General features: G+C 33.2%; 1 protein-coding gene and 1 non-coding gene across 2 annotated transcripts; both read left to right on the top strand.

Moving 5' to 3' along the window:
- The first annotated feature begins 5,642 nt into the window (after positions 1 to 5,642).
- Positions 5,643 to 5,715, top strand: TRNAA-AGC (transfer RNA alanine (anticodon AGC)). Its single transcript has one exon. It is a non-coding gene; the product is annotated as a tRNA-Ala (tRNA).
- A 4,340-nt stretch (positions 5,716 to 10,055) lies between these two features.
- On the top strand, positions 10,056 to 21,122 carry LOC131651265 (uncharacterized). Its single transcript, XM_058920937.1, has 10 exons — positions 10,056 to 10,152; positions 10,466 to 12,623; positions 13,288 to 13,785; positions 14,042 to 14,214; positions 14,328 to 14,467; positions 14,668 to 14,763; positions 16,309 to 18,656; positions 19,276 to 19,767; positions 20,495 to 20,667; positions 20,771 to 21,122. Exons 2-10 carry the CDS (start codon positions 10,496 to 10,498, stop codon positions 20,909 to 20,911), a joined length of 6,189 nt encoding a protein of 2,062 aa, XP_058776920.1. The 5' UTR covers positions 10,056 to 10,152; positions 10,466 to 10,495; the 3' UTR covers positions 20,912 to 21,122.
- Positions 21,123 to 21,551: the final 429 nt, after the last annotated feature.

Here is a 21,551-nt window from a genome sequence, read left to right as displayed (position 1 = left end):
TCCTGAAATGAAGATTCTCATATGCATAAAAAAACTAAACTAATAGAAAAAATAAAAGCATATCAATATTTTTTGTCATGCCTTATATTTAGAATATTTTTATAGAATATTCATTATGGATAATTTAAGTTATGTGCTGGTTTTGGTTTGGCTTCTCTATGCTATATCGCAGAAGTGATCTAGTGTGCAATCGCTCCAAGCTAGTTTTGTTATTTCTGTAGTATTGTGGACAATGTAAAGACATCAATAATATTCAGTAAATTGTATTGTGCACCTATACAAATCAATAAAACATGTCCATCAATATTCCTCATATAAGTAAATTGTGTGACACCTATACAAATCAATAAAACATGTATATATCAAAACTCAAATCTCTTAATTTAATTACAGTTAAAAAAAATGAAAATGAGACTAATACAACAAAATATAAATAAACATTCAAAGAAGAAAAATTGAATATATAATAAATTGATAAAATAGAAAAACTCAACAATGTAATGAATTGTATAATAAAATAATTTAACAACATAATTTGAAAAATAGCATAATTTCATATAGAAATTCTTCATCCATCACTTGTTGATTCTCCCCGTTATCACAAAATCTTCAAATGAAGACAAATTATCAAAAGATTATATTCATTTGTGAATAATTATTTTGAAAGGAGGGTGATATAGAATATAGAATTTATTGAAACGTAAGAAATGATAATAGCACAGTGAGAAGAAGGGTTATATAGAATTGATTTCATCTTTCTTTATAAAGTGATGGGAAATAGGTAGGTTAGAAGAAAAAAAAGTGGATGGGTAATAACTTCCCACTAATAAGTAATTGTTATAGAAACTTTTTGATTTTTTTAATTAATTAAGTAAATTAATTTTTATTAATTAATGAATAGAAAAATATTAGTGGTGGAAAATTATTAATTATTATTTTCCACTTTAATAAATTAATTAAACATTATGAGTAGTGCCCTACTTAAAAGGAACGTGCTATTATTTTTTAATTAATTTTTTTTAATAAGAAATTTTAACCTAGCGGGTTTCAAACCTGAGACCTTGAGAGGAGCACACTCTCAAGACCCAAGCGTTTCACCGCTAGATCACACACACATTTTTTAATTAATTAAGTAAATTTATTTTTATTAATTAATGAATAGAAAAATATTAGTGGTGAAAAATTATTAATTATTATATGCCACTTTAATAAATTAATTAAACATTATGAGTAAATGTGTTTTTTTTTATCTTATATTTTGCAACGGAGGGAGCATGTGTTTTTATTTTTTTTTAAATAAATGTGTTTTTTTGTTTTTTTATCTTATAATTTGGAACTATGTGTTTATTTTAAAATTGTGAATTAGTGTTCAAGTTTGAAATAATGGTGAACTTGATTTTAAGATGATGAATTGATTTTGATTGTATATAAAATTTAATGGTTGTATCTAAAATTTAATGTTGAACATAATATCATCATTTTGGAGATTCAAATCATAATTTAATGTTGAACATAATAGACATAGGACAAGAGTGGAACTATATAGGGGTGGTCATGACACTTTTTCGTCGGAACGGTACCTCGAAGCTCACCAAGAGTTTTCTAAGGCATTGATAAGTGAAGATATGTACTGAAAACAACGAGCAAAAATGCATTGGTTAAAAGATGGAGACTTAAACACAAAATTCTTTCACCTCTTGGCGACGGCGAGAAAGAGTTTTAAGAAAATTCGGAGTTTGATACATGATGATTGCAAGAAATTATTTTGAAGATCTGTTCACTTGCAGAAACACCACTGATTATGAACCTGTGTTGTCTAGGATAAGGCAAACAGTTTCGGGTGAGGATAACAGTAAGTTGACTGCTCCTCTTTCTAAAGGTGAGTTGTATGCGGCGCTGGTTGAGATGCACCCGGATAAATTCCCGGGGCCAGAAGATTTTAATCCCGGTTTTTATTAGCACTTTTGGGAGGTCTGTGGGGAAGATATTTTTGTGACAGCGTCGGTGTGGCTGGAAAGAGGCTATTTTCCTGATTCTCTCAACGACACGAATATCTGTTTGATTCCAAAATGTGCACAACCCGACATAATGCAAGATTTTCGACCCATATCACTATGTAATGTCATTTACAAGGTAGTGTACAAAGCTCTGGTGAATAGGCTGAAGCCGTTATTAAATAAGTGTGTATCGGAGGAACAATTAGCATTTGTGGAGGGTCGTTCTATTTTGCACAATGCTATGATCGCAACAGAAATTATGCATACTCTTAAGAGGAAGACGAAAGGTAGGCGTGCTCATTTAGCCCTAAAGATCGACATTAGCAAAGCTTATGATAGGGTGGATTGAGGATTTCTTAGAGATATGATGTTGAAAATGAGATTTTCAGAGAGATGGACACATTGGATTATGATGTGTGTTACTTTGGTGCACTATTCTGTACTAGTTAATTAGGACAATATTGGACCTATAGTGTCAGGAAGAGGAATTAGACAAGGCGACCCACTGTCACCGTATCTTTTTATTCTTATAGATGAATGACTATCGGCCCTTATCAAGGGGTCTGTGGATAATGGGGATATTCATGGTATCCAAATCTGCAGAGGGGCGCCTAGTGTGTCACATCTGCTTTTTACTGATGACTGTTTTCTATTTTGCAGGGCCAATGTGGAGGAAGTAGTGCATCTCATGGAGATATTGGATGCTTATGCTAAAGCATCCGGTCAGGAGATTAATCTGAATAAATCTGAGGTCTTCTTTAGTCGTAACTTGAGTTTGCCAGCTCAAGAGGATCTTGCTAATATCATGGGAGTATGTCATGCCTTAGGAACGGGAAAGTATTTAGGATTGCTCTCTATGATTGGGAGGAGTAAAAAGGCTACTTTCACGTTCATCAAGGATTATATATGGAAAAGGATTAACTCTTGGAAAGGCCGGTCCTTGTCTAAAGTTGGAAAAGAAGTCATGATTAAATCGGTCCTCCAAGCAATTCCGGCCTATGTGATGAGTACCTTCATTCTGCCTGATGCGGTGATTAATGATATTGAGAAGATGCTGAATGCTTTCTGGTGGGGTGGTGGTTCAAATAATAAGGGTATTCGATGGATGGCTTGGAAGAGGTTAGCTTGCGCTAAGGAGGAGGGGGTCTTGGGTTCAGAGATTTCAGAGCTTTCAATATGGCTATGGTTGCAAAACAAAGATGGTTCCTCATGAATAACCCACAAGCATTAATGTCCAGATTCTTTAAAGCAAGGTATTTACCTAAAACATCTTTCTTTGATGCTAATCTTGGATATAATCCTAGTTATGTTTGGAGGAGTATTTGGAAGGCCAGAGAGGTCCTAACTCTTGGTTGCAGGTGGAGTATAGGTGATGGTAGCCAAATAAAGATAATGAATGAACCTTGGATACGGGGAAGAGCCGAGGGTTGTATGCAGGGGCCGCAGCAACAAGGTACTTATAATTTGGTTGTTAAAGATTTGTTGTTACCTAACGCTAAGCAATGGAATATGAGGTTGATTAGAGAGTTGTTTGATTGTGTAGGAGCGGAAGAAATCATTTATGTCCCGTTAGTGGAGGATGTTACCGAAGATAGAATGGTTTGGAAGGAAGAAAAAGATGGCCAATATAGTGTTCGTTCAGGTTATCGTGTTTGGAAGAGTAGAAATAAGGCTTATTCTTTTAAGTCTAATGAGGATAATTGGAACGGATTGTGGTCTATTCTTGCTCCCCCCGAGTGAAACACCTTATTTGGAGGAGGATGACTGACATGTTTTTTTCAGGTGTCCTGAGACTAACTCTTGTTGGAGGGCAGCAGGTTTGTTCGACACCATTGCACCTTTTCTTCATCACTCTAATGACATTAAAGCTCTTATTTTGAATGTGTGTAGCAAAGAGGATAGGAAGGTGGCTGGGCGATTTGCGTTTATGATTAAGACTTTATGGCATAATAGGAATGATTACATTTGGAACAATGAAAACGAGGAAGCGTCAAGGCTTGGGTGGTTAGATTTGCATAAGTGGCAGGACAGGTTTTTGGCTCAAAATTCTAGTGAAAGTGAGGCTGCGCCCCTAACAACCATTATTGGATCCCTCTGCCGTTTGGTTGGCTCAAGTGCAATGTCAAAGCATGTTTTAATCATATTCGAGGAACTACTAATAGAGGTTGGTGTATCAGAGATAATTTGGGGAATTTTGTTATTGCGGGTGTTGCTTGGGATGTTGGCACTTTATCTACTCTAGAAGCAGATGCTTTGGCTTTGAAAGAAGCTATCCAAGGAGCTTTAACTCTTCATCTTAATCATGTTGTGTTCGAGAGTGATTCACAACAAGTGGTGCAAGCAATCCACTCCAATACCATAGGAGGCTCCAAATTTAGTTTTATTATTCGTTCCATTAAGCTTTTGCTTCTTGATTTTTCAAACTTTAAGGTAGAGTTTGGTAAGCGTCAAGCAAATATGGTTGCTCATTGTCTAACAAAGGCGGCCAATTCTTGGTATCGACATAGTTATGTTAATTGCATACCTCATTGTATTGAATCTTTTTTATTGAATGAAAAAAAAGTTAAGTTTGCCTTTGGTAAAAAAAATCGTAAATGATGGTGACCTTAATTTCACGATGAGGAGCATATTTTGGTTGCATTTGTAATTTGATGGTGAACATGATATCATTTAGAATATATATGGATTTTCTTAACTTCAATAAATACATTTGATGATGAACTATAATCATCTTTTTCAGCATGTTGTATGAATTTATTTACTTTAATTTGCAGTTATTTAAAAAATAGAGTGCATAGAGTAGTTTGTTTTTTAAAAAAATATAGCATAAAATATAATAGTTATATTCTTTGAAAAAAAATTGTTTTAAATCAATCAACCAAACTAAATTTAAAGGTAGTGCAACTAATTTTACACATACAACCAATCAAAATTCTTAAACTTGCCATGTCATATTAATTTTTTAAAATTAAAATTATATTTTAATTAGATACATGGTTGTAATTAGTTGACAGTGTAAAAATATTTTACACTATCAATGCATATCACTTTTCTCTTAGTTTAATTTGGTTTTATCTTTTAAAACATTAAAAATTAAATCAAACCAAATTGGAATAGAGTCTATCGCTTCAAACATTTTTTTTAAGTGAAAATTGATTTAAATCAAACCGTTACATTTCTTATTAACCTATCTTGTCATGACATTGCCTAGTTTATTATTTCTTAAATCGCTTTGAAAACAAATTTGTATTTAAATATAAGCTGCTTTATAATTCTAATAAATAATTAATGATATTTTTTATTATATCCTTAAATATTTATTATTCTTTCTCCTTTTAATTATGTAAATGTATCTTATATCATTAATGAAAGAAAATTTTAGAAAGTTTTTATAATTTTTCATTTTCATACAACACTTATTATTATTTTTTAACATGGATGAAAAGTCTAAAACGATTTATAATGAAAAAGGAGATAAATAAAAAATATTTTAATAAAATATTTGATTTTATTAAATTGAGTTTAAAATGAAATTTTTATTTTGTGTCAAAAGTGAAAATTATTTATGTTTAATTATTATAATAATAGTTTTTCTTGAGTTTCATATATAATTGATCATTTTAAAAATAATAATTCAATATAAATGGGGATGTAGCTCAGATGGTAGAGCGCTCGCTTAGCATGCGAGAGGTACGGGGATCGATACCCCGCATCTCCAATTTTAAATTTTTTAACCAAAAAATTGATCACTACTATTATATAATATTGATTTTTAGTATTCCATATTTTACATTTTGTACCAAACATATTACCTTACTACATTTTTATTATATTAGTATAATTATTTGTAATTTTAAATTTGAAAAATCAATATAAATTAAATAATAGACTTAAATTGTAACTTTGGTCCTCCTATTTTATCTTTTTTTCGATTTTGGTCCCCCTATTTTTAAAACCACGATTTTGATCTCCCTTTCGAGTTTTATGTTGAAAAATGGACAACAATAGGGACTAATTTTGCAGAAAAAAGCAAAATAGGGGGACGAAAATTGCACAAAAACTTAAAAAGGGGACTAAAATAGTGGTTTTTAAAATAGAGGAATCAAAATCAAGAAAAAGACAAAATAGGGGGACTAAAGTTGCAATTAAGCCTAAATAATATTAAATTTTATTAAAACAGTTTTTGTGTCTACTAGCTTAACCACCAGAATTTCACTTTTTAAAAGTGAAACGTGAGATAATCCATCAAAAATATCACTTTCCCATCCTTGATAGCCCGATTGAAACAAACTCGATCTCGAGAGATACGAACGTCGGGATAAAAATATTCCACTTGCTTTAAAGTACTCTCAAAAGCACCACAGGCATAGGAGAAATTCTCTTATAATGACTTGACTAGCTTCTTAGAATGAACAAGGTTCTCTTAGCACTCACATAAAGACCATCAACATCCTTCTTCTAACTTTCCCGAGATTTTTTTCATAAGCTTCTTCAATTCTTCTATCCTTTTTTAGCAGGATCTGTGGACCAGTTTACCTCTTTTAGAGCGGTCTCCACCTTGGACAAAGATACTAAAACAGAAGCCAAAACTTCATTCTTCTCGGCTACTTCTCGGGAAAGCAGTTATACCTTTTCCACCATAATACCAGGATACTCAAAAGACCCCACTCGAGCGTGAGGAGGAATTGTTTGAGAAACCTGCCTGGTAACTGAACCAAAATGCGTTATAGTATGTGTACCCTAAGTGGAATCTCCTCTAACATAATGAGTACTCAAAATTCCAACCAAAGTAGCAGTCATATAAATCTCATTCCTCAGTTGCATCATGACATCCTCGCTCTTCATTCCATCTACACGATTAAGAAAAAAGGACATTAGAGAAAGTTCAAGAAAATGAAACAAGGAAAATAAGGCCATGGTGCCACTTACCAATGATTCTCTTCATTTCCTCTTTTGATTTGGCACCCACCAATCAACGAGTTTGAATACACTTTTTCGGCCAGTTTATCAAAGTTGTCGATGCATCCAAGCTCCTTATAGACGCAAAGTGATTCTTCAAGTTTAATTCCTCTAGAAATAGGTCTCTTTCCTTGTAAGCATATAACACATTCCTTGTCAAGTAGTGGCTCTGAGTCCAATACTTATGGAGGATGTCCTAATAAACAGAGGAAGGTTCGGGTCCTACGTGGAGGATCTTCGCATGCGCTTCCTCGGCCAGAGGATTAACTAGGTAAAAGCGATCATCAAAATTCTTCATACTGTCAGAATAAGCTTCAAAGTACCAAAATGTTGCCCCTGGAAAGAAAACCACAAATGTTGCATATTTGAAATTGTTTTAAACTTTGAAATTCTTTTGTACTTTTTTTTTGTGTTTGTTGTTGTTTGCAAGGTAGTTATGATGAGCTCAGGCATGAGAGTCAGGGCAGTAACTGAGATTCAAAAAAAGGAGAAGGCTGGAAGCAACTAAGAGGAAAAGAGAAACAACAAATACATTCCTACGACATACGTGGAAGAAATATGCATTGGAAGGAGAATTGGTTTGAATGGATAAGAACAAAGGCGCTTGAAGACAAAAGATAGTACATAGAACACCCACTACGCGCACCATGTAGCAAAAAGGACAAGTGTTGCCTGCTCCTTTGTACCGCAGTCTTCCACGTTACACCTTAACCACTCTGTTGTCTGTACCTAATTTTCATGTTGTACGAATGAAAAGGAAAAGGAGAGAACTTTATTGATTTTATCTTAGGCCTAATTTGATTTATTCTCAAGCCCATGATCCAAGTCAAATGGAAAAATCCTAATTCAAGCACCTATGACAAAGCCGTATACAATATGATTCGCCACAGTAGCTTCTATGACCAATGGTAGTGCATCTACCTTCCCTTGATCCTGACATCCTAGCATTGATCTATTTTTGCTTTGTGATTCAGTTTCTATAGTTTCTTAGAGGAGGTTTTGTAGTAAAAGAGCTTCGTCACATTGCGTTTTCCTACATATCTCCTCGATGAAGAAGGTTGAAAACGATGCAAAATCAAAAGCTTCTACGAAGTTCGTTAATGTGGTCTTCTTCATCTTAATGGATTTTGATAGTGATCTGATTTCCGGGTCGGAGGAAATCAGATAGTGGAATTTTGTAAAAATTAGAAGTCAATTCCTACATATAGTTAATAACCAACTATTTGGCTCTATATTAACAAAATTTAATTTAATTTAAATAAATTATTGCTTCATTTATATTTATTATTTATTATTTCTATTTGTTAACATAAATATTGTTGTTTATTACTATGTTTTTACACAATTTAAACCAATATTTGACAATGACAGGTGTTAATATATTCGTAGCCAACTCTCAAATACAACTTCCAATTTTTGTATGCATTTTTTAAAAAATTATCAATTTTTTAAATGAAAATCTATAATTCATTTGTTGGTGGCTTCTAGAGTGAGGGATCATTCAAGTGCCTCATCATGTACCATTCAATTTGACCATTGGATTTAAATAAGTTTATATCATCTTATTTGTCGATGTCACACTAGATTCCTATTTTTTCTATTTTCTATTTCTCTCTCTAATATCATTCTTTCCACTACCTCCACATCATCCATTAACTATGTTTGGAAGTTTGGAGGGGAATGGAGGGGAGAGCTTTGAAAAATAGGAAGAATTGAGTGAAAAGGCTAAAAAAATTTTGGGTAGGAGGGTTTTGGAGGGTTTGAGTTTACTCATAACATCAAAAACCCCATAAAATGGGGGAACTCAAAAATTGTATTGAAGAAGGGTTTTGGAGGGTTTTGAAGGGCTTACATAAATTTTCCAAATATCTTTTAGGTTGTTATAGTATTATGAAAATTAAAAATTTATTAATTATAATGACTCTTTTATCATTCTAAACAAAATCATTTTTTTAAAAAATGTCAAATAATTTCCTATATTTTTTTAAAATTTCATTTTTGGAAGCCTTCCCTTCCCCTCCCCTCCAAACTCCCAAACATAGCCTTAGTGTTTAATATAAAAGCCATTAACTAAAAAAAGAACTCACGTTGAATTGAAAAAATATTTTGTTTAATACAAGATTCATTTAAAAGGAATAAACTGTACTTGACATTATTCCAGAACTTTACCCACTTATACATTGAATTTGACAGAGAAATTGCAATTAAAATTAATCCCCCAGATGTGAATACTGGCCTCAAAATTTTATCCTCCTCTCATGGTTAGAATAAAAATGAATTTTGCACACTTTTTATCCGTCTGTATTTGCTGCTAAAATTATGTTGATAACTAAGTTTTAAATATAAATTTTCTCAGTCCTAATTTTTTTAACCATAAGAACCTTATAAATTATGAATAAAATTCATGATAAATTTATGGTTTGAATTTTGGGAGCTTTAATATATTTAGAGAGCTTTAATATTTTAAATCTCTTTTACGAAAGAAATTTTATTTTCTTATCGAAATATGTACTCTAGCGTTTTAAATTTCCCAACATTCTTTTATCATGTGAACTGCCTTTAAATTTTTCATTAATTTATTTTTAATAAAAGTAACTCTCATCATATATCACTTGTGATATTCCTACAAACATTTAAGTTATTCTGTCATGAATTTTTTTTGTCTTTTTTATATAAATTTTATAAATTTTTATATTTTAATATAATATAATAATAAAATTTGTTAGTTAAGTTATATTTTACGGATTCTATTCGTTCCTTCCTTCCTACAAATTTTAATATCCCAAATCGTTTATTGTTAAAAGAAAAATAGATAATAGTATGATCTATATAAATAATTAATAATAGAATCCCAAAAAAGAAATTAATAATTAATAATAGAATTATTAAAAATAGTAAATGATAATACATTTTAACTTTGTCCTTTTTCCGAACGGCCTCATTCCGTCAACTTCGTATGTACGTTATTTGCCATTTTAGTCTGTTTTGGTGGACCCCACACACACAACACACAATCCCGCCCACTCACTCCTGCATTGCAATATTCGTTCTTATTTCTTTCTTTTTCATTTCTTCAATTTCATTCTCACAGACATTGTCCAAATACAAATCAATTTCTAGAACCTTCTTCTTCTCTCTTCACCTTCATCTTCCATTTCCATCTTTCACTATACTGTAACAAAATATCATCAAATTTGTAAGCATTTTCTTCTCTGAAACTTGTATTCATCTTTCATTTTTCATGATTTCTATGTATTTCTCTGTTTTACATTTTCATTTTCATGCCTTTCTCAAGTCAAATCAATACCATGCAATGTTAAATTTAAGCTAATAAATGTTTATATATTTATATGTTGAAGCGTTTACTTCTCTTTGCTGTGTCATTGTTCTTCATGTAATGAATCGATTGATTTTGATTATGAAACTGTAATGTATATCTTGTTGATTGAGTTTGACCTAGAAATTTTTCAAAGGAGGCTTGTTGAGTTGTTGATTATTTTTATTCACAGGAATTTTTGTTTCGGTTTCTATAGTTGAATATGATGGATTTTGAGGCTTCCGATAAGCTGAAAATTTGTGATGGTGATGGTAATGATGGGAACTTACATGATAAATGGATCGCATTATGTGCGGAAAATACGTTGTCTTCGGATGTGAAGGAACTTGTTTCTACTGAAGATTTTGAAATTGAGGATGATGATGATGATGATGAGGATGATGATGATGATGATGTTGCTTTGTTGCCAAGGTTTACTCCGGTTTCGAGTTTGGGAACATGTAGTGATAAAGTTGAGGGTTCTGTTAAGAAGAGGCTGTTTGATGACAGTGATTCCTTGCATATTTCTGTTAAGAAATCAAAGGTGTCATTGTATGATGATTGTGACGAATATGAAGATGAAGATGGTGATCTGTTGTCGGATAGAGCTAGAAGGCTGGGAAAATCAGTTGATAGATCATTTTCCTCGTTGAAGAATGAAATTGAGTTTGTTGAAAAAGCATTTGAGGAATGTAAAAGGAAGAGGAGAGAAGAAGAGAAGAGATTGGAGTCTGTAAAGAGAGAGATTGAGGAGTGTAGCAGAGAGCTTGTAAATAAGAAGACGCAATTTAGTTGTGTTAGAAGAATTAATGAAGTTCACAGTAAACTGCTGGGAAAGATTGAAGAATGTGTTAATGATTTTCTACTGAAGGAAATACAGATTCATTTGATGGAGTGCGTGATTGAAGAGCACAAGCACGAGCTCAAGACGAAAGAGACGGAACTTCATCAAGCTAAGGAAATCATTTCAAAAGAGGTAGAACTTTGTCAAGTCATTGATGAGGACCGTGGACGGGAAAAAGAGGAACTCGAGGCTCTTTCCCAAAAAATTGCTGAATGTATTGTGGAACGTGAGACCAAAGAGAAGGAACTTGATGCAATGAAAACATCAATTGACGAACAAGGGGAAGTATTAGAATCCGAAAGGAAAAAGTTACTGAAGGTAATTTCAGTAAGGAATAATTGCCAAGTTCAAATGAAGGAGTTTGAGTCAATGAAGAAACGATTTGAAGATGAGGTTAAGGAGCTTGAGTCAACAGAGAAGCAATGTAAAAGACGCTTGGAGGTGCTTCGGTCAAAGGAGGGGCACTTAGAAGTACGAGTAAAGGCATTAGAATCAAGAGAAAAGCAGCTTGAAGGAAATGTGAAGCAGTTTGAATCTAAGATTGAGGAACTTGGAGATCGTATGAAGGAGCTTGAATCAGAAAAGAAGCATTTTGAAAACTGGGGAAATGAACTTGCATCAAAAGAGAAGCAAGTTGAAGAAAGAGCAATGCAGCTAGAGTCAAAAGAGATGCGAGTTGAAGAGTGGATGATAGAAGTTGTATCTAAGGAAGAGAAATTTGAAGGCCAAGTGAAGGAGTTGGTATCAAAACAGAAGCATTTTGAAATCCGAACAGAGGAGCTTGACTCGAAAGAGAGGCAACTTGAAAGCCGGTTGAAGGAGCAGGAGTCAAAAGAGAGAGAGCTTGAAGGCCAAGTGAAGGAACTGGAATCTAAAAAGGCGCACTTTGAAAAACAAGTCAATGAGTTAGAGTCAAGAGAGAACCGATTTGCAGGACAAATGAAGGAGTTTGAATCCAAAAAGAAGGAATTTGAAGCCAACCTGAATGAGTTGGTAAAGGAACTGGTATCAAAACAGAAGCATTACGATAATCGAACGAAGGGGCTTGAATCTAAAGAGAAGCAACTTGAAGATCGAGTAAAGGAACATGAATCAAAAGAGAAGGACTTTGAAGACCAGATGAAGGATTTGGAAACCAAAAAGAAGCATTTTAAAATCCAAGTGGAGGAGCTTAAATCAAAAGAGACGCAATTGAAAGGACAAGTTCAGGATGAATTTGAAGGACAGATAAAGGACCCGGCATCAGAAAATAAGCAATTTAAGAGCCGAGTGAAGGTGCTCGAATGCAAAGAAAAGCAAGTCGAAAAACAAATGAAGGCACTTCAATTAAAAGAGGCGGAATTTGAAAGGCAAGTCAAGGAATTTCAATCAAAGGAGAAACTTGAAGGACAAGTCAATGATCTGGAGTCAAAGCTAAATAAATTTGGTGGAAAACTTAAGGAGCCTGAGCTGACAAAGAAACAACATGAACCGTTGATAAAACATTTTGATAAGGGAAAAGAGCCAGGTAAATATTCCTATTATTCTAGCTGGTTGAAAGAATTTCATTTCAAGTTTCAACTGTTTGTTTTAATGATGTCTTATATTTTTAATAACCTTTAATAACCTGATCTACGTGATTCTTCAAAATAGTTTTAACCATCTTAATGTTGTATGCTTAGTCAAGTTGAATAGCTTCTCCAGTTTTCATATCACACACACTGTCAAACCGTATTTGGATTTTATTTTCACCCTTGAACATTTTATGAATCTCTTAAATGCAAAAAAATATTTGTGTTTTTATCCATGGCTAAACTTTATTACAATATTATGGTACTGCCAATGATAGATGAGTATATTAATGTAGTTTTAATTTTTCAAGTATATCGTAAATATGTAAATCGTGAGTCAAAATGAAGGTTCAGTATCCTGACAAACCATGATGGGCACATATTAGTCCTATCAGTGCAACACTTTATCCAATGATTCAGTTACGGTTCTATATTGACATCGATTGTAAATGTTATTTAATGCTCTTCTCTGCCACCCTTACATTTCAATATAGGAGGTGTTTTACATTCTTTAATAGTGTACGATCGGGTTTTTTATCTGCCTATTGTGACCTTTATTTACGAATGGTTCTATCAATATGAGGGAGCTTAAATATCTGGCTATTCTATCTAAATATGCAGCGGCATCTTACATGGATGATCAATTAAGTCCTACTATGGATGGAACAAGCTTGCAGTTGGATACAAATGAGAAAACTGATGGAGTTGAGTCACTTTGCAATGACATTTTAGTTTATCTGCAAGAGTTATCAGATCCGTCAAGAACTGTTTTGAATATATTACAGAACCCTAAAGTTCCACGGTGTAGAGAGGGAGATAATGATGTGATTATTGATGCTAGCTGCATCTGTCTGCTAGAGCAACTGATGAGAATCTCACCAAATATCAAAGCTTGTGTTAGAGAAGAAGCATTGAAGCTAGCGCTTGGTTTGAAAGCTAACATGAAAGGAAATACTGAAAATTCGTTGGTGATTCTCGGTTTTTTACTGATTTTGTCCATCTATGGACTGCTTGCTTCTTTCAATGAACATGAGGTTTGGGAGCTCTTGTCATTTGTTGCTCATCACAAGATAGCTATGAAGCTGTTTGAGACTCTGGGTTTTGCAAATAAAGTTTATGGTATGTTAATTCAGAAATTATTTGGTTAGTCACCATCAATATATGTCCTTTTATCTTTATATGGCTTGGTAAGTTATATTATATCATATGATAATAAAATGTGTTAATATCTGTTGTTACTTTTCCTGCCATTCTATATACTGACACATTTTGAAATATCCCTTCAGTTCAATCTGCTTAGTTTTTTCTTTGTTAAAACTTATTTTACACCTGTTCTGATAAGTTTTGATGAAGTGTAATTTCTTGTACTTCGCAGATTTTGTTGAAAATCTTATCAGGAGAAAGCAAGTCGTTGAAGCTGTTAGATTCAGTTGTGCATATAACTTGGCTGGCAAGAGTCAATTAGTTGATATGTTGCGGGAACACGTCCGGAATGCAAAACTGATTTGTGAGAGAAGTTGTGAGAAAACCAACTCCATTGAAATCAAGGTTCTTTTATTTTTCTTTATTAAAACTGTAATTTATTAAACATTCCATTTGCATACATATACTCACACCCCTGCTTGATAATCATAAATAAAGTGCTGTGAACTTGAATTCAGGATAAGGCTAGAGGTCAAGAAATTGCTAGTCTGGAAACTGTTCTACAATGCATTTCAGATAACAGGAGCCTAGAATCTGAAGATCTACTTGACAAGATTCATAATCGGATTCTTGAGCTACAAGCACATAAAAGAAAATAGTTTTTCTGGTACTTAACCTGCTGTATAGAATTGTGGTAATGAAATTCTGCTAACATATACACCACTCTTTTTGGGTACATAACTATCTTAGACAGGATTCTCTCTGTTTCTTATAGTAAGTAAATGTCTAGTTGGAAAGAATGAAAACTTATGATAAAAATTAACAGGGTGTTATACCCATTTCTTTTTCTGGTTTTAGTTGTATAAAATTGCTCAGAGGCTTAAATTTGTTATTTGTCATGTCGGAACTTTTCGATAAGCAAACTAGTTATTTGTTGCTTACTCTCTGTCATATGTTTACTTGAGTATTGGTGCACTTGATTTTTCAAAAAAATAAATTGAGAACTTTATCTGTAGTTAGTTAGGCCCTATTCTTTTTTTGCTGATACAAGGCAAAAAAGCTCAACAAAGAAACTGAGAAATTAAGAAATTAACAGGACAGAAGATGTCATCAAACTAAAAACCTCTGAAGCTCACAAAAGGGAGTCTCAAAAACATAAAAATTCATAGAATCCAATGAAACAGAAGACTTTTGAAACTAACCCGAACTTTTATTGCCCTCACGCGCCAAGTACTTGGTTACTTCGGATTCAAGTTCAACAACTTTTGAAAAAGAACCAACTTAAGAATAGTTGTACTAAACTTGCAATTATCATTCATCATGTCTACAAGAATTTAGAATCCTAAGATTAATGATGGTATCCCTCCAAGCCATGTCTAAGACAAGGAACATGCTCCATAATTCTAGATGAAAAACTTCACACGTTTCAATTTTCCGGACATTGAACCTATGATCTATCTGCCATCGGAGTCTCGAAGAAAACTCACACTCTACAATAAAAATTTTATTACCGAAGTTGGGGTTGCAAAGTCTTTGAAAGTATGCTTCAAAATTAGATTTATATTGCAGGGAATGGATTGTTGAGAATATCTTTACTAAGAAAAATATTTTATCATACATAACTAATAAAATATTCTCACTATTTAGACACTTTACTATTTTTTTGGATATATATTGAAAGTTAAAAAGAGGCTAAAAAGAAAGTATTCTTTGGATATCTCTTATTAATTATATATGATAAAATAGAAAAATTATAGTAGTATTTAAAACCTCAGTTCAACTTTTTTTTTTGATGGAACGACTCATTCATTAGATAGGTAAAGAGTCTGGTAGCTCATTCATTATAGTAGTAATTAAAACCTCAGTTCAACTTCGTGAGGAAGCTATTTCCCATTTTGGAGTCTGTTTTGTGGACCCCACTCACAAAATCAGCCACGCCTAACTCCAACTGAAAGTAGTAACAAACTCTAAACATTTCTCCCTCTCTTCTCCCTTCTTTCTCATTCCTTCATTTTCTTTTTTGTCTTTATTCTCGTTTCACTCTCTCCAAATTCAAATCAAATTCTAGAAACTTCTTCTCCCTTCACTTCATCTTCCATTTTTCTCGGTTTCTTCATTTATTGTAAGCATCTCAACTTTACTCTCTTTCTTCATTCTGTTTATTTCTCATGCTTTTTGTTCATTTCTGTTTCACGTTTATAAATTATATATGTTCATGCTTTTTGTTCATATTGTAAGCATCTCTGTGTCAAAAAAAAATTATCAGCATCATGCAAATGTGTAGATTTATATATATGTTAAAGCGCTTACCCCTATTTATTGTACCATCGTTATTAGTTTTTATAGTTTAAGTTTGCTTCTGGAACTGTAATAATCTATTACTTGATGATTTTGTTTGACCTAGAAATTTTTTAAATCACGTTTGTTGAGTTGTTATTTATTTTATAATTTCGTTTTTTTTTCTTTTCAGGATTTCATACCGTGTTTGTAATTGCTGAGGTTTTCCAGTTTCTATAACTTAACTATGGATTTTGAGGCTTCTGATGTGAAGGAAACTGTTTTTGGTGACAAATTTGAATCTGAAGATAATGATGATGTTCCTTTGTCAACAAGGATTCTGCAGATTGCGAGTTTGGGAAAATTTAGTAGTAAACGAGATGTGTCTGGTAAAAGGCTATTTGACAACAGCAATTCATTGCATATTAAAGCTAAGAAATCAAAGGTGTCAACATATGATGATCACGATAAAGATGATATTCATTTGTCGGATAAAATTGTGAGGCCGGTAAAATCGACTGATAAGTCGTTTTCTTTGCTGAGGAAAGATCTTGTAATGTTAGAAAAAATATTTGAGGAAGGTAAAAGGAAGATGCGGGAAGAAGAGAAGAAATTGCAGTCTATAAAGAGAGAGATTGAGGAGTGTAGCAGAGAGCTTGTAACTAAGAAGAAGCATAAAGTTAGTTGTGTTAAAAAAATTGAAGAAGCTTGCAGCAAAATGCAGGGTAAAATTGAAGAATGTACCAAGGAGTTAGTAGTGAAGGGAGGACAGCTTTATTTGCTAGAGGACTTAATTGGAGAGCGCACGGAAGAGCTCAAGACGAAAGAGATAGAACTCATTAAAGTCAAGGGTAACATTTCAAAAGTAATAGAACTTCGTCGAGTCAATATTGGAAGAATTGACAAGGAACGTGGAAGGAAGGAAGGGGAACTCGAGGCTCTTTCCCAAAAAATTGCTGAATGTAGTTTGGAACTTAAGGCAAAAGAGAAGGACCTTGATGCAGTGAACAAATTAATTGTTGGACAAACAAAACAGTTTGAGTCTGAAAAGAAGAAGTTTCTACAGGGGATGTTTCTAATGAAGGATGATCGCGCTCAAATGAAGGAATTTGGGTCAATGAAGAAGCAATTTGGATGTCAGGTTAAGGAACTTGAGTCCAAAGAGAAGCAGTATGAAGGACGGATGGAGGAGCTTAAGTCACAGGAGAAGCGCATTGAAGGAAGAGTTGAGGATTTGGAATCAAGAGAAAAGCAGCTTCAAGGACATATGAAGGAGTTTGAATCAAAACAGAAGCAATTTGAAGAACGGGCAATGGAGCTAGAAACAAAAGAGATGCAACAGGAAGGCCGGGAGAAGGAGTTTGAATCGAAAAAGGAGAAATTAAAAGGCCAAGAGAGGGAGCTGGAATTTAAAAAGGAGCACTTTGAAAGCCAAATGAAGGTGTTAGAGTCGATAGATAACCGACTTGTAGGCCGAGTGAGGGAGTTTGAGTCAAAGGAAAGGGAGTTTGAATGTAAAATGAAAGAGTTGATATCGAAACAGAAGCATTTGGAAAGCCGATTAGAGGAGCTTAAGTCAAATGAAAAGAAGCTTGAAGACCGAGTGAAGGAGCATGGCTCAAAAGAAAGAGAGTTTGAAGTCCGTGTGAAGGAGATGGAATCTAAAAAGAACCACTTTGAAACACAGGTGAAGGAATTTGAATCAAAAGAAAGGGAGTTTGAAGGAAATCTGAATGAGATGCTATCTAAACTGAAGCATTGTGAAAGCCGGATGACAGAGCTTGATTGCAAAGCGAGGCAGCATGAAGGCCGAACGAAGGAACATGAATCAAAAGTGAGAGAATTTGATGGCCATGTGAAGGAATTTGATGTCCGGTTGAAGGAGTTTAAATCACAAGAGGATGAATTTGAAGGCCGGGTGAAGAAGTTTGAATCAAAAGAGGATGAATTGGAAGGCCAGATTAAGGAGTTGGAATCAGAAAAGAAGCGTTTCATGAGTCAAGCGATGGAGCTCGAATCAAAAGAAAATCAATTTGACACAAAAATGAAAGAGTTTCAATCAAAAGAGGAGGAACTTGAAGGTCGAGTGAAGGACATTAAATCAAAAGAGGAGGAACTTGAAGGCCGGATGAATGAGTTGGAATCGGAAAAGATGTGTTTCTTGAGTCAAGCGATGGAGCTCGAATCAAAAGAAAATCAGTTTGACAGAAAATTGAAAGAGTTTCAATCAAAAGAGGAGGAATTTGAAGGTCGAGTGAAGGGCGTTAAATCAAAAGAGGGGGAACTTGAAGGCCAAGTGAAGGACATTAAATTAAAGGAGGAGGAACTCGAAGGTCGAGTTAAGGAGCTCAAAACAGAAAAGAAGCATTTTGAAATGCTAGTTAAAAACTTCAAATCAAAAGAGAAGAAATATGAAAGATTGTGGAACGAACTTGAATTAAAAGAAAATAAGTTCAAAGTAAAGGTGAAGGCAAAGCTGAATAAAATAGATAGTCAACCAAAGGAGCCTGAGTTGTCAGAGAAACAAAATGGAGTTTTAACAAAACATACTGTTGAAGAAAAATACTCGGGTAAATGTTCTGATTCAGCTAGTTTAGTGAAAGAATTTCATTAGTGTTGTTCCTCTTATATGATGATGATGTTTTTCATAACCTGATCTGTATAATTCATTAACCACATTTTTAATCATGTTAATGTTGTATGTCTTAGTCCAGTTGAAAAGCTTCTCCAGTTTTCAAATCACACGACACCCACTAATTTGGTTATTTTTTCACCCTTGTATATTTTATAAATCACTAATTTGGCTTTTTTCATCCATGACTTATATTTAATCATACTATGATGGTACTGCTAATGAAGGATTAGTATATTAATGTAGTTTTAATTTTCAAGTATCTTACAAAAGTGTGGGTTCAATATTCTGACAAACATAGAGGGGCACTTAATATTCCTATTAGTGCAACTATTTCTAGTCTTGTTTATTAATCAATCTGACACTATCTCCAATGATTCGGTTAAGGTTCTATATTGACATTGATTGTAACTGTTAGTATAATGCTTTCCTCTGTCACCCATACATTTCAACCTAGGAGATGTTTTACATTTTTTCATAGTATATTGGTTTTTTTACTGATGCCTATATCAATATGAGTGAGCCTAAATATCTGGATCTACTATATAAATATGCAGCTACATCGGATCAATTAAGTGCTCCTATGGATGGAAGAGGATTGCAGTTGGACACAAATAAGAAAACTGATGGGGTTGAGTCACTTTGCTGTGGTGTTTTAGTAAATCTGCTAGAATCATCAGATCCAGCAAAATTTGTTTTGGATATAATACTGAACCCCACTATTCCACTTTGTGATAAGAAAGGAGACCATGCTGTGATTATTAATGATAGCCACATCAATCTGCTAGAACAACTGATGACAATCTCACCATATATCAAACCTAGTGTACGAAAAGAAGCATTGAAGCTAGCACTCGATTTGAAAGCTAACATGAAGGAAAATACTGAAAATTATTTGGCGGTTCTTGGTTTTCTTCTCCTTTTGTCAAATTATAGATTGGTTACTTCTTTTATTGAAGATGAAATTTTGGAGCATTTTGCATTTGTTGCTCATTACAAGAAGGCTGCAAAGCTGTTTAGGAACCTTGGCTTTGTGAATAAAGTTTCTGGTAAGTTGATTTAGATATGCTTTTGCTATTTTACTTATCAAATCAAATGTGCTTATAACTGTTGTTACTTCCCCTGCCATTCCTATATGCAATCAAATGCACTCATGCCTATTCATTGTGAAAGCCTAAAATTGATAGTCTCTAAGATAGCGCAGAGCTCTTAGATAGGCCCGTGTTTTTTATGGTTGTTGTATGAACTATGAAATCTAAATTTACCATGTTTTTTACTCCTACCATTTTATGAATCACCACATTTATATTACATATCAAGATAATTAGTAAAAACCAAATCACCTATATATTTTTCTTGACATGTCAGAAAAAATATTCACAATTTAGAGAGAGGCAGTTGGAATTTTAATGAGAAGTTTTTGTTTTGATAAAATGCCATAATTCAAATGGAGGAGCAAAAAAGGAATCAGTTAAAGGAAAAGGGTGAAATGAATCCTTCTAAGAATTTGGACAACTCTTGTTTAAATTCACCAAGTTGAATTTGATTATAAGTAAAAACTATGGAGGATATATGCAAAGATACTCAGTAATAAATTAGTTGCTGGTATGAAATTGAACTGATGTCATTTTGTTTCTTCAACAGATCCGTCATTTACAGAGAAAAAATTGACATGGTTTTAATGCTGGGAAAATGAAATAGGCCTAAATATCTCTCTTTTTATGTATCTGTTATTGTAGTAAGTTTGGATGATGTGAAATTTCTTGCACCTTGCAGATTTTGTTGAGAATCTTATCAAGAGAAAGCAATTTGTTGGAGCTGTTAGATTCAGTTGTGAATATAACTTGGCTGACAAGAATCGACAAATTGATCTCTTGCAAGAACACGTCCGGAATGCCAAACAGATATGTGAGACCAGTTGCAACAACAGCGACTCCATTGAAATCAAGGTTCTTTTATTTTTCTTATTTAAATTATATTTTATGAAACATTCCATTTTCACGCATACCCCTGCATAATAACTTTAAATAATAACTACGAACTTGAATTCAGGATAAGGCGAGAGATCGAGAAATCGCTAGTCTGGAAACTGTTCTACAGTGCATTTCAGATCAAGGCCTAGAACCTAAGGTTCTGTTTAACAAGGAGATTAAATATCGCATTCTTGAGCTAAAAGGATATAAAGGCAGTTAGTTTTCTACTGGAACAACTTAATACAAGAATGTAGTAATAGAGTTTGTTGGGAGGGATAGATGCTATTCATGCTAAATATAAAAGCTTAATTATATCATATTTGTAAAGCTGTAAATCTTTATACGCTAAAAGATCTTTGTAATGAAAGTCTGTTTCTTTTATTCGATTTATTAGCATATATTTGAGTCGAATATGAGAACACATTCACTCTAATTGTCGTATTGAGGTTGTATATTATGGGGAGTGGAGATGAGAATGGTATGTGATCTTCTTCTTTACAAAAATATATATTGTGATGATAGAGTTTTACAAAGTTCTATGACTTTCACAATGAATATATCATCATTAAATATAAAGTTAAAAATGAGAAATTGACAATACTACATGTATTATCTTATTAATAGATATGTTATGAACAATCACTATATCTATAATACTCCATCTTTTATCAAATAAAATTTACTTAAATCTCATTGCTTTATACATTAAAGGTCTGTTTGAATTGGCGGTAGACAGAATTGATTCTAGCAGAATTGAGTTTGATAGAATTGATTTATTAGAATTGAGTTTAACAGAATTGATTTATGTTTGGATACATTTATATAAAAGTGAGTTAAACAATAAATTCTAGTGTAAAAAA

Source organism: Vicia villosa, linkage group LG2 (assembly GCF_029867415.1).
Source record: "Vicia villosa cultivar HV-30 ecotype Madison, WI linkage group LG2, Vvil1.0, whole genome shotgun sequence".
In the NCBI taxonomy this organism is placed as follows: Eukaryota; Viridiplantae; Streptophyta; class Magnoliopsida; order Fabales; family Fabaceae; genus Vicia; species Vicia villosa.
Note: the sequence above shows the minus strand (reverse complement) of the source record. Positions and strands in the feature narration are given on the sequence as shown.

Excerpts from the sequence above, each read along its gene's own strand:
- LOC131651265 (XM_058920937.1), top strand. The coding sequence starts at position 10,496 with ATGATGGATTTTGAGGCTTCCGATAAGCTGAAAATTTGTGATGGTGAT. Across the intron at positions 12,624-13,287 it reads TGATAAGGGAAAAGAGCCAG|CGGCATCTTACATGGATGAT; the intron begins GTAAATATTCCT and ends CTAAATATGCAG. Across the intron at positions 14,764-16,308 it reads TTGCTTACTCTCTGTCATAT|GTTTTCCAGTTTCTATAACT; the intron begins GTTTACTTGAGT and ends GTAATTGCTGAG.